This window comes from Emys orbicularis, chromosome 1 (assembly GCF_028017835.1).
Source record: "Emys orbicularis isolate rEmyOrb1 chromosome 1, rEmyOrb1.hap1, whole genome shotgun sequence".
In the NCBI taxonomy this organism is placed as follows: Eukaryota; Metazoa; Chordata; order Testudines; family Emydidae; genus Emys; species Emys orbicularis.
Window position 1 is genome coordinate 166,771,416 of NC_088683.1, and position 13,781 is coordinate 166,785,196.

The window sequence follows — 13,781 nt, forward strand, 5'->3', positions numbered from 1 at the left end:
TACCCTCAGATGCTCTCAAAAATTGTACCCTAAATCTCTCTTTGCCTCAACTTCCCCATTTGTACAATAAGGCTAATGGTGTGCTGGGAGGATTAGTTAGTTAATGTATGTAAAGGGCTCTGAAGATCAATGTTAGGTTCTTTTTTTTTCATTTTGGGGAGTTTATAAATCAGCATAAAATAGTGAGCACAGAAACTCATGTTAAGTAAAGGAGTATTAGTTTTAATTTCATATGCACTTTCACAATGAACCCCCCCCCCCCCCTCATAATCATCCATGTACTCCACGGCAAACTTGATCTAAATTCTGCAGCAAAGTTCCCCAGATTCTGCAACAGACTGAAAATTCTATTTACATTTTTAAAAACTGAGGTTTATAAGTGAACTAACCATGAAAATGATACAATTAAGCAGTCTCAGTATTTATTTGTAGATTAAATTAAATTAAGTTTATCCTGCCCCGTATTTTCAAGTTGACTGATTTTCTATTGACAATGCCATAGAAGTTGTCTGGTAAGAAGCTGGAGGTCTTGGCGACGGTGTAGGAGAGACAGCTGGAGCTTTTGGCATGGGATAGAGTAGGAGACAATTTGGGATTGTGGCCTAAGCATGTTAGCTAGATGTTTCTGCTGAAGTGATGAGCAGTGAAATAGTTAATGCCTACATTTAAATAGTCATGTTTACGTTTTAGTCCTATCTCTTCTTTTCTTCAGAGTCTAAGCTTTAGCTTTTCTGTCACAAGGATAACCTTTAAAATGTAAATCACTGCACTGCTATCCTCTTACTCCAGCCTTGCAGAAAACGGTCTTCAGCTAAACAGCAGCAAAGAAGGTTTAAATGCATTCAATGAGGATTGAACTCTACCCAACCCCATTCACTTAAGTGAGAGACTCTCCCACCCCTAATATCCAGGGTATGCTCCCAGGGGGACAAATTTCAAGGTCCTTACTCAGGCACTGATGTAGCAAAGCTCTTAGGAGCAGATTTTTAAAGGCACCTAACTCCTTTAAATACCTTTAAAATTTGACCCTTAAGCTTGCATGTAACTTCAAGCACATGCATAGTCCCACTGATTTCAGTGAGAATATCCGGTGCCTAAGTGCTTTGTTGGATCAGGGCATCAATTGTTACTCATGGAAAGCTCCCAGTGAAGTCAATAGGAGTTCTGCCTGAGTAAGGACTTAGTAAAAACTGAGTAAGGACCTTGGGGTTTGGCCCAGTAATTGTGCTCAATACCATCTCTGGAGTTTGTCTAAAATGACTAAGATTTCTCTTACTGATGCTCATCTCAGACCTTGATAGGTAGTCACTAAGGAAAAATTTACTTCTATGTAATTCATATGCTAATAAGACCATAAACCAAGCCAAGCTGATCAGATTGTATATGTTTCGGGTAATGAAAAAACATCACCCTGCTCGTAACACTTTTGTGTTTACCAAATCCATACCATGACTGAAATGTCTCCACCGCTAGGAGGACAGTGTGAAAGGTCCATGCTCCCCACATCCCTTGCTCAAAGGTGCACCTTTATGTTTGTTCAGAAAGCTATGTCATTTGGGTTATCTCTGAAAGTACGTTTTCTTTTTTCGGAGTTTTAAGTGAATCGCAGTTATGATAAAACCTGCCAGCACTATCACCGCGCCAGAAACCGTGTAGGCAATTCCCAGGAAGAGGTTACTCCCTCCACTCCATGTGATGGTTGAGAGAACCACCTGCTTTTTCCCTTTGAATTTGGTAACAGGGAAATCTGATTAGGCGACGTTAAAGTTTCATTAACAATCAGGATGAAATGTACAGTGAGGCGTGTGCAAAAAATACTCTTCAAAGGACACAAGGCGGTGATTTTTGCATTTGTTGTAAAAGTCTTTTATGGTGCTTTTAACTATTCTGTGTCCCCTTGCCTGTTGTTACCAGTGGCTCCACAACCCCCAAAATGGCTGGGTGAGGGTAAGAAACTCACATACATCATGTGCATCTATAGTCTTAGCAAAATTATTGACATACATTGGATTCTTTAATAATATGATGTCAGATTCATCCTCATATAGCTATGTACTGCACTGAAGCTGCATCAGAAGATTTAAAGGCAGCCTCCAAAAATTACTGGGAAATTAGCTTTCTGGGTGCTATTGTACTGAAGAACCTTTTAGCACTTTCCTTGACAATCCCGTCTCAGACATGAGGACACTCCACATAATGTTCTTGTTGCATCCCTACCTCTCAATTCTGAGTCATGTTTATTCATCTAAGGCCTGGTCTACATGGGAGAGTTTTACCATTTATGCCAAAATAGTTATTCTATTCGTTAATATAACTCCATGTGTGGACATTTTTATTCAGTATAATGTAAACCCCTTCCCAAGCAACATAAGCCAGTGGCTCTCAAACATCTAGTCCAGTGGTTCTCAACCAGAAGTACGTGTACTCCTGGGGGTACGCAGAGGTCTTCAAGGGTATACTTCAACTCATCTAGATATTTTCCTAGTCTTACAACAGGCTACATAAAAAGCACTAGAAAAGTCAGTACAAACTAAAATTTCATACAGACAATGACTTTTTTATACTGCTCTATATACTCTTCACTGAAATGTAAGTACAATATTTATATTCCAATTGATTTATTTTATAATTATATGGTAAATATGAGAAAAGAAGCAATTTTGCAGTAACAGTGTGCTCTGACATTTTTGTATGTTTATGTTTGATTTTGTAAGCACGTAGTTTAAGTGAGGTGAAGCTTGGGGGTACGCAAGACAAATCAGACTCCTGAAAGGGATACAGTCATCTGGAAAGACTGAGAGCCACTGATATCAGCTGAGCTAGAAAACAGCCATCTCATAGTAGAATAAGGGACATCTACATTGCAGCTGGGGATGTTAACGGCAGCTCGTGTAAACGTCCCTGTACTCTAGCTAGCTCACTAAAAACAAAAGTGAAGATGCCGTGGCACAGTCTTCAGCATGGGCTCCACAAGCCTGCCTGACTCCCAGGATACATACTCACTAATGTAGCCTATGTTGAAGCCTGCGCCACAGCCAGGGCCAGCTCCAGGGTTTTTGCCACCCCAAGGGGCGGGAAAAAAACAAAAAAAAAACCCCACCATCGCGATCAGCGGCAGCAGTTTGGCAGCAGTTCCACCACGCTGCTTCATTCTTCGGCGGCAGGTCCTTCCCTCCAAGACGGACTGAGGGACCCGCCGACGAATTGCTGCCGACGAGCCGGGCGTGCCACCCCCTTCCATGGGGCCGCCCCAAGCACCTGCTTGGTACGCTGGTGCCTGGAGCTGGCCCTGGCCACAGCCTCCTCGCTTCTGTTTTTAGTGAGCTAGCTATAGTACCGCTAATGCAGATACGTCTACACAAGCTGCCATTCACACCCTTGACTGCAGTGTAGACATGCCCTAAGTGTGTCCACACAGGAGGTGATAGCAGTATAGCTGTATCAGTATAAATTCACCCCTCAGGTTATGCTGTGTGGATAAAGTCTAAGCCTTTTTAATTCCCCAGCAGCTGTACCAAAGCTGGCACTGTCAGGCTTTGCCTCCAGCCGAAGTTCAGGCAAGCAGTTGCCTCAGAAGTTAGATCTAGTGTTACACGGCCTGATATAGGGCATTTAAGAGACAGGTCTTAACTGCACCAGCACAGGCTGCAGGAAATCCAGGGATTCCCGACCCAAACTAGATCTCCCTCAGGTTTTATGTTGTATTACTGGCAAGCCACCATACTAGCAGGCATCTCTTTTTTTAACCTGCCTAAAAATTAAGGAGTCCCTTGGACATGATGAAAGGATACTGTAGGTAATGTGGAAGGTGTAATTCCCTGCTGGGAGACCATCAGCAAACTGGTTGGTATGTCTGAGATGACGGTAAAGGTTTCTGAATGTGGGAAAGGCTGACACCCGCATCCAGATGATAAAGTCATCGTTTATATAACCATTGTTCCTTTCATCCTCCTCATCCAGTAAATAAGCTGGTTTCTGCCAGTAAGGAGGCCTTGTTGTTCCTAGGGAGGAAGATGGAGAATAGGGATGAGCTGTCAATGTTTAGAACGCTGCTAAGACAGGTAGTTAAATTATTTAATCCTTCTGGGTTTCTGATGTTCGACCAAAAATACAGATCAGACAAAGGTTCTGTCCAATATTCACAAGACACAGAGCAAATCACACTTTCCATCCAAAGATCTCAGATCACCTCTCAGACATTAATGAACTGAACCTCACAACATCCCTGTGGTAAATAGTATTATCCTCATTTTATAGATGGGGAAACCAGTGCAGGAGAGGCAAAGCGACTTGTACAGGAATAGTACCCCACTCTAATCATAAGACAACTTTCCCTCTGCATGTAATTGTTCACCTTTATTTTTCATTTTTATGCATCGATTCCTTTCTGTATACCTACAAAATGCACTAAAAGAGCAGTAAACATATGCATCCTATTTGTCGTTCATTTGAAAATCTTTCTACAATATTTAGAAGAAGAAGAATATTGATACTACTTAGATTGTTACTTCTTAAGGGACAGAGACTGTTTTCTTGTTCTGTGTTTGTACAGGACCTAGCACCATGGAGTCCTGGGTTCATGACTGGGGCTACTATAGTCTACTGCAATACAAACTAATAGTAATAACAAAACAGTGCTAATGAATACATATTTAAAGATGGAACAAATAGGTGATTCCACTTGGTTAACTCCTTTTGCCCAAGACCTTTAGTGGGTGAGGATGGTGAGGAAAGTAGTGGGCCTTCACTCTCCTGACCTTCTAGAACAACTTTTTCTCTTCATAACATCCCAGTCTTCTCCCTAAATGTGGCATATTTCCCCACTGAAAAGTTGGAGAAGGTCTCATAAGGTTGCTCTCACAGTGCTTCCCCTGGATAAGTTACCTGTCATCGGGAAGAACACATAGACCCGTCTCCTGGAGATTGTACCTGTCTCAGGAGACTTCCACGAACAGAAGAAAGACTTTTATAGTAAGGCATGGCAGTGGAATCATTCTTACCTGCAAATGCAGAAGAGAGATTGTATGATGTTGGATTCCGAAATTTCACATTTTTATCTGACCACCAACTATTTCCACTCTTCAGCAATGGGACTTCGATAGCAGTGGATGAGTTAAGATAGTAAAAAAGTTGAATAGAATCTGCAGGGAGATCCAAAGTAATACATGTTATTAACATGTCTACAACTTCCAACAGTCACTCCAGTAGTCAACCTGACCAAGTGAAACCTTAAATAGAGAGAGAGAGAGTCAGTCCTGTGAACAAACAAAGAAAAGATCGGGAGAGGGTTTTATCATTACTTCATCATGTACACATTCTGTGTGCCTCACAAGTAAAGGACCATTTAAATTTCCTGAGTAAGAGCACCCTTGGAAGTTTTAAAAGCTGACCATAATCTCTACTGGAAATTCTCCTTGCATCACCATGACAGAATATCCACAGCTGTATTTAATTTACATCCCTTGATTCCTCTGTGATCAAATTCTTGGGATTGTGTGACCTGAATTTTTTTTTTTTTTTGAGGAGCTAGAGAAGGAATGCTAGTTACAATCTATAAGAAGGCTTACTCTCCTATTTACCCCTGCCTTGGATTTTGTTAGGTAGTGTAACTGAAGTGAATGTGATCCTACTTGCTGGGGTTTGAAGTCTCCACTTGCATTTCTGAAACAGGTTCTATAATATGCAAAAATCAAATGTCAAAGATATATGAAGACGACTTGTTAACTGAAGCTGCTATAGGCTGAAGAGCCTTTGTAACTTGTTACCAGCAATTTCCTTTAATCATCGTTTCCAACATCCAAAAAGAAACTAAGGGAAAGTGTACTAGAGTCATGCACCACCCCTTCATTTTCATGGAACAGAATGTGCATCTTTGTTTATGTTGAGAAAATATGGAAAGAGATAATCTGACAAGTAGCTACAACCTTAAACTGGTTTATTTTTTTAAAACCTGAAAACTGTAGTCCTTTATTAATTAGCTTGTCAGCTTCTGAGAACAATGTCAGGATAGCTTTCTCCCTGTAAAATCCTGGTGGAGACACAGGACAGGTAGTTTTTACCTCACTGTATTTTGTTGAGGAAAACTCCAGGTGGGGGGTTTAGTGTTAACCTCAGCTAGCAACATCGAGGTAAAAACGACCTCTGCCTTGTCTCCACCAGGATTTTACAGGGAGAAAGCAATCTTGCTGTATAAATGCACTTTTTTTTTTTTCTTTTGTGCAGTAAAGATATAACCTAGGGAATCAATGTCTTGAAGAAACATTTTGATTTGTCTTCATGAGAGTGAGGCTGTGTCTACACACTGAAGTTGTGAGAAGCGGAGAAGCTATATTGGCATAGCTGCATCCATACTAGAGTTGCGGTATCAATATAACTATATTGGTTAAAAAAAGATTAGATTCTCTAATCAATGTAGTTGTGCTTGTACAAAAGCCATTGATGTGCAGACCTGGCCTTGTGTTGGTTTAAAACTGGTTATAGTAGTTTAGCTTGCACATGTAAATTGACTGACAAGTTAAATCACTATAAGTCAGGATTATTAAGCCAATATAAGTATGTCCATAGAGGGGTTTGCATCAGTTTAGAAACACAACTTTAGTTAAGACAGTGCAACTGTTTGTGTAGACCAAGCCTAGATCAGATTCTCCATTTCAAGAATGTGCCACACACTTTTAAGCCAGTCACCCTAAGAAAGCGGAAGCTGAGTTTTCTAGGCCCACCCAATAGCCTGTTGTAAAGCTAGGATCAAGTCTGTAGATTACTGTCCTCCTCTTTTTCTAGGATACTCAGTTCCCCAGTCCTGTAACTGGATCATGTGGGTGGACCCCTGCACTCACATGGAGTCTCACTGAGTTTAGTAATGTGAGTGGAGTCATTGCAGTGCAGCACGTAGGGAGCCATATCCACTTTGGCCACACTGTCAAACAGTTTAACATCCATATATGAGAGAGACAGACAGACAGAGATGCAAGGATCAGACATGTAGAGAACATGCAAGGATCAGCACTTAGATGGGGCTCTGTGAGGTCTCAGGGGCACAGAGATATTTAAATTGGTTACATCTGTGCAGGTGAATAAATCAGATGTGGAAGGTACTTACCATTGAACATACTGTTGGCGATGGCGCCACATGGAGCCATTGGAGTTCCGTTTGGATAGATTGTGAAAGGCGCACAATTGCTGTTCTGAATCTGAATGCAAGGTCAAAGGACAATTAGAAATGTCTTTTCCTGATCAACATTTTTTTGGTCAATCTTTTACTCTTATTTCCCTCTTTAAAAAAAACAAACAAAGCGGGGAAAAAACAACAACCCAAAAAAGAAAACCACCAAACACCTAAGAGTGCTAGGAGTTGCCAGTGCTTTCCAGTCACATTAGAGATGGGCCCAAATAGAATGAGACTGGGGTGAGGTGTATCTGCCGTGGTCTAGTGTCTACACAGCTGCTGGCAGCATATTTCCCAGCACAGATAGATTGTTGCTGTATGACAGAGCCACACAAACAGGGAAAACCAACTAACGTTACAGGGGAAACTGTGAAACTGTTTATGCGGAAACTAAACATACTGAAAACAATAGAGTTTTTTTTCTCTAGTCTCTTTATTTCCGTTATATTCATGTTTTACATACAAGAGAGTGGTTGCAACACCGAAAGACCAGCTTAGGTCTGTTAACAGGATTATAAAAAGGTTTTTCCCATCTGCACTGGAATGTGAGTCCATGATATAACCACAGCTGGGCTACAATGATGTTGTAACGGTGTGCCTTAACACTGCTGTAACTGCAGGCTGATGTTCAAACAAATGGTTTTGATTGCCTCAGTTTGTCGGTACTCCATTTGAGTCCTCTTAAAGGGGCCTGGCATTCGAAGGGTGAGTGCTCAGCACTTAGTCACTTTTTAAAATAAAGGCTGAAACATAGAGAGGACCTTAAGGCCAATCTAGACTAGAATTACAAATAACAATTACAACTAGTTACAATGATGTATTCCGTGACCCAGTTACAACATGGTTCCATTTTTCAGTGTAGACAGGACATTTAACTGCATCCCCAAACTCTGCTAAAACGTTGGACTTATCTAAGCCTTTACCATGGATCGAAGACATGCGTAAAAAAATGCTAAGTGCCATCCATTCCCCAGGACAACTGTCTTGTAGCCATGTCCCCAACTCGTGTAGATTGGGTCTAAAACTGCTAGCAAATCTTCAGTAAAATCCAACTACTAATGATATTGCTGATAATTCTCGGCACTTGTGATCTGTAGACCTCAAAGCACAATCTTATGAAAATTCCTTTTCCAGGCATTGAAGTCAGTCTGCTTCCCTGTTTGCATACGCATGCTACAGCTTCTAAGACAACCAAATTGTTTATCAGAGTTACAATTTGTGACCGTTGCTTCTGTATTTAATACCGAAGCTTTGCAATATCTCTGTGAACTGTTATAAGTGGGAAATGCTAGTAGAAAAGTTTACAGTGCCTTCTAACCTCAAGGAGATGACACTCACTAAAGAGTTGAGAAAGGGAGCTTAACCCCTTGCAGCTGACCACATTTTCTATTCCCCACAAATGAGATGGCCAACTCTAGTGCTCCGAATTTAAAGAAACAGAGGAATAAAAATACTGAGCTCTGGATTTTTTTATGCACTTTTGGGCCCAGCTGTGGTTTATAATCACAGCCTACCCTGGAGGGGAAATAGAGGGGCCGTGTTGCAACAAGAGACTCCAGGAGGAACTCTGGTGATCTAAGGTTACACAGCAACAGAGGAGAAACAGTAAAAAAATAAAAATAAAAAAGGTAAATGTAAAACCACAAAAACTGGCAGAAGGACCCAGAGGCAGGTGTAGTACTAGAAACTACTTTTTAACCAGAGAACCACACACTAAGAGCCTCCTCACCTGATGAAAATATTGATGATGTGTCAATAAGAAATACACTTACGTTTACATCTTGACCCAGCAATTGTGCATCACTTCTGGAGAGGACATACCGACGGTGGTTCTGATAAAAGTTTTGCAGACGATAGTACATAAAAACATCACCCTAGAATTCAAAGGAGAATAACATAGGATGAGGAGAGCATAAACAAAATAGGTCATTTTTACAAACTGTTGAAAAAAAATACCGGGGGAGGGGGAGCGGACAGCCTGATGGATGTGGTGTTAACTACATTTCAGCTGACTATTTTAGCAGAAAAATTCACTTATCTTGGGTTTGTGGGTGGAGCATGGACAGAATACCATCATTTCCCTCACCCATTGCTTTGGCATCGCTGAATGGAAGGTGCTATGAAACAACGGGAGTAGTTCTATTGAGGTCACAGTCTCTTTATTTGGAAAGGTTGCAGGATTGGACCAACAGTTTTCTAAATATGTTAAGATTATTAAATTCAATTATCAGCTTTTAAAAAAAAATAAATGGAAAGTGAATTTAGCACTTGCGAAAGGTGCTGCACTGAGTGTGCTGTAGATTGAGGGCAAAATTTTCAAAAATGCTTAGGAGCCTAAGTCCTATTTTCAAAAGAGACTTAGGCACTTTTGGCTCCTAAATCCCTTTTGAAAAGAGACTTGGGCTTGTCTACATGGTGCCACAGACCAGTGAATGGGGGTGTGAACCGCAGAGTGCTGTAACGGCCCCAGGAACACCCTGCAGTACTGCACACCTGGCACTGATGTAGTCCACAGGATTATGTTAATGCACACTAGGTACCTTTTAGTTTGCACCACCAGGGTCTACATAGGCCAGGTAGAGAGCAACATGCTAGAGCATTCTGCAGTACACACCCTCATAAGCCTGTCTTTAGTGCAGTGTAGACAAGCCCTTTAGCCCTTTTGAAAATTTTGAGTCTTGAATTTACAGACCAGATCTAATACAAGCAGCAGAAGTACCAGTTTGTGCATGCAATATGGGAAACTGACATTTTTACTTTTAATTTTAAATGTTCTTCAAACCTTGAGACATTTTTACGGCTGAAGAATTATTTTCATCTACTGCTTTTATAGCCCCTTTCACTCTGAAGAACCCTAAAGTTGTGGAAAGAGCTACAGGAGTTTTACTTACCAAAAGTGGCCAGGGCTTCAGTTTTATGTCTCATCTGAAAGATCTTACCCCAGCTGCACAGTACCAACTAACACCAGGGTGTGGCACTGGGTCCCTACTGGGGCATTGACTCACTACTGATTCAGAAGAAAGAGAAGTCACCTCTTGAATCTACATCACTTCTTGCAGCACCTGTTTTCACCTAGGAGATCTCCAATCTAAATATTATGTAGCCTGATCTTGCTTAATTTATGGGATTTGCCAAAATGAATAACAACAATGTAAAGGCACATATTTTGGATATAAGGGACTTTAGGTTTGTGAAAGTTATTGACATAAAGCCCTTCAGAAACTGGCTTAGTGTCATTTATAGGACAAAATTTATACTTCTTACACATACAGAAATACAGGAACTCTGGTCTATGGTTGGTTTCACACATTTACCTACCAGCATATTTTCCTGCAGTGTGAAGTGCACAGAACAGTTGCATTCTTTATCCCAGTTAGAGGAGTTTTCACGCAGTTTTGAACAATTCAAACATATGTCTGAATAGTTAATCTGTCAAAGAAATAAACAAGCAAAGATTATATCAGGGTGTGCAAACTACGGCCGAAGCCCCATCAGGGCTTTGGATCTGGCCCGTGGGATTGCCACCCTGGTGGTGCCGCGGGCTCCGCACTGCTCCTGGAAGTGGCTGGCACCATGTCCCTGCGGCCTCTGGGGGAGTTGGGGGCAGAGGGCTCCGTGCGCTGCCCTCGCCTACAGGCACCGCCCCCTGCAGCTCCCAGTGGCTGGGAACGGGGAACCACAGCCAATGGGAGCTTTGGGGAGGTACCCGCAGGCAAGGGCAGTGCACGGAGCCCTCTGCCCCCAACTCCCCCAGAGGCCGCAGGGACATGGTGCCAGCTGCTTCCAGGAGCGGCGCGGGGCCAGGGCAGGCGGGGAGCCTGTCTTAGCCCCACTGCGCGCCACTGCCACTCCGGAGCTGCTCTAGGTAAGTGGCGCCGGGCCGGAGCCCGTACCCCAAACCCCTCCTACATCCTGCACCCCAACTCCCTGCCGCACCGCTCCTGCACCCCAACCCCCGATGCATCCCTCCTGCACCCCAACCCCCTTTTTGAGCCCTGTCCCGCACTCCACATGCCCTCCTGCACCCCAACCCCCCTTTTGAGTCTCCTTGTACACCCCACATCCCTCCTGTGCCCCAGCCCCTTGCCCTGAGCCCCTTCCTGCACACCACACCCACTCCCACACCCCGCACTCCCTCCTGCACCCCTACATTCATGGCCCCAGATGTGGCCCTCGGGCCAAAAAGTTTTGTCCACCCCGGATTATATGCTGTAAAACCCCACTTTGGGAAAAACTAGACACTCAGCTGCCAGGGTCTACAAACGGCCCTCTCTCTTCAGGTTTGCTCAATGTGGGCATGCACACGACTGGGGGTGAAAATTTCAAAAGCATCTAAGAGACTCAGGAACCTAAGTCCTATTTTCCAAAGTGACTTCAACACTTAGAAGCCTTAATCTCATTGGATGTCAGTAGGATTTAGGCTTCTAAGTCCCAAAGACTTTTGAAAACTCTCTCCCTAACTTAAATCCTGTTCTTGCTGAGGCGCCAATGCCCTCCCCCCCACCCCGATTCTCCAGCTGGCTCTCTGCCAGCATGGGAGGAGTTTAGATTGCCCTGAGGGCTGACCTGAATTCCATCAGCTGGTAACAATCCCTAGGGGCTGTCTGCCAGATGACAATACCCGGAGTGCTCTGGATTCCTACCCTCTAATCCTGAATTGCAGGGGGTTTGCGATAGGAGCCAGTTATGCTGGCGCTGCACTCACCGGGCACCCTCGGCAAATAAATGAACAACAAACAAGGGAATCCCCAGTTGGAGTGGGGGGGATGAAACCAGTTTCTGCTCTTTTTGTGCCACCTGAACAGCACACAGAGAGCAAAGCAGGGGTGAGAGTCAGGTCCACAGTAACTGGGGCAAACCCTATATTGACAATAGCATTATGTTCTCACTCTATTTAATATTTTGCATTTATTTAGCACCTTTCATCCAAAACAAGTGCACTTAATAACTGAAAAATAATACCATCCTACTATAACATTTAGCAAAAATGTATAATAAGGACCGACAATTTCTTTTTCTTTTTATATTTTTATCCATTACAGTGTACGCTCAGACTACAAAATATAAGAGGCAAAGTTTGGGCTGTGAGACCATCCTAATGGATAAACAAGCCACATTTTTTTCCTGTAAGGTAACCGGCCCACGCAAATCACCATGTACTATTTTGTTTGGTTTTTTCACCCCACAGGCCAAACAAAGAAATAATCTAGCTGTCCTTGTCAATTCTAGTGGGTGCTGTATACAGTATGTACATCACAGATGGCAATGTGGTTTAGCGGTTTGAAGAGAGAACTGGGAGCCTAGTGTGCTGGCCAACAGACTTGCTGTGAGACCTAGTGTAAATCATTCTGTGTTTTAACATTCCCCGCCCCCCTCCCGTAAAACTGATATTAAATTACCTAATTACAGCTAAAACAGGTTGAATTATTCATTGTGAATACTATGAGTTGCAGATTTATTCCTCTTTTCTGTTCACAAGTCAGACACAAACCAATCCTGTTTTGTTTTGTTTTTTGCTGTCTATTCATTATCCAGGGTGTGTGATTGGTACACATAGTATTGTACTACTTCCCAACTGGATGACAAATTTTCAAAACTAGAGAAAAACATATAACACATTTCAAAAACAATTTATCAGCTTAGTAATAATTTTTGCTAGAATTGTGAAACTTTCAAGATTCGTGATCATTTACACAAATACTAGCTGTCTAAACACTCATAAAGAACAAAATAATAGGAGGTGGTAAGTCAGTGGATTGAATTTAATACTTTGATTTTGAAATTGGCCTTAATATTCAACCTGCTCTACCTGCAGCAGCCATCATTAACACATGAGGAATCTCTTTGTGTTTTAGGATTCTGGCTTGGCAAATATTTATTGACATTTTTCTAGTGCCTAACAATACCAAAGTTACCACAGTTTATTTCCTCCCCTAAGCACAGGGACAAATGACAATGTCCCAGATATTGCCATCTGGTAAATTAGCAAATGCTGACTTTTTAATGGTGCCCACTTTCACATGGGGTATTGTGGGTTCGTTTGACACCCTTGGGTAAAGGGAGTACATCCATGATAGAATTACTACCCCCCTTTGAGCCACTCTCTAATAACACTCCTCAAGAAAACCACCTCAAACAAACCTGGATTTCTTTGACACTTCTTGCATACAATATTAGGCAGATTCCCATGAGGAGGCAGAAGACTCCAACGGTAAAGAAGCTGGAGAGGACAGTCGGAGCTGTGAGCTTGGGCTTCCAGGCTGGCAGTTTCTGTTGTTTAAATGCGCTGTTATCTGGACATCTGGAGGGACTTTCCTGTGCTCCTTGGCTGTTCTTATTTTTCATGCTGTTGCCGTTGGAGAAGGGTGTGTGTTTTGGGGGGTGGGGATGGGGTAAGGGTGTCTGTGTTGGACTTGGTCTCAACTTAAAAACTCTCTCTGATGTTGGAGGCTGTGTTGTTTCTATAAACCTTTGTTACTTCCTGGAATTACTCATTAACTAGACCTCTCTTCCTCAGTACAGGCTCATCTTGTCCGTTGGTGACCTCAATCACCTTAATCAGCTGGTCCTATCAGCCACGATGTACTTTAGTCAGAGTCATAGAGACTGCACCCTA

General features: G+C 42.6%; 1 protein-coding gene across 1 annotated transcript; it reads right to left on the reverse strand.

Moving 5' to 3' along the window:
• Positions 1-1,559: 1,559 nt before the first annotated feature.
• LOC135894825 (cell cycle control protein 50C-like) lies at positions 1,560-13,510 on the reverse strand. The gene is made up of 7 exons (XM_065422935.1): positions 13,307-13,510; positions 10,484-10,594; positions 8,938-9,039; positions 7,100-7,190; positions 5,001-5,141; positions 3,792-4,001; positions 1,560-1,747 (listed from the first exon to the last, which is right to left on the reverse strand). Exons 1-7 carry the CDS (start codon positions 13,508-13,510, stop codon positions 1,560-1,562), a joined length of 1,047 nt encoding a protein of 348 aa, XP_065279007.1.
• Between the last annotated feature and the right edge of the window lie 271 nt (positions 13,511-13,781).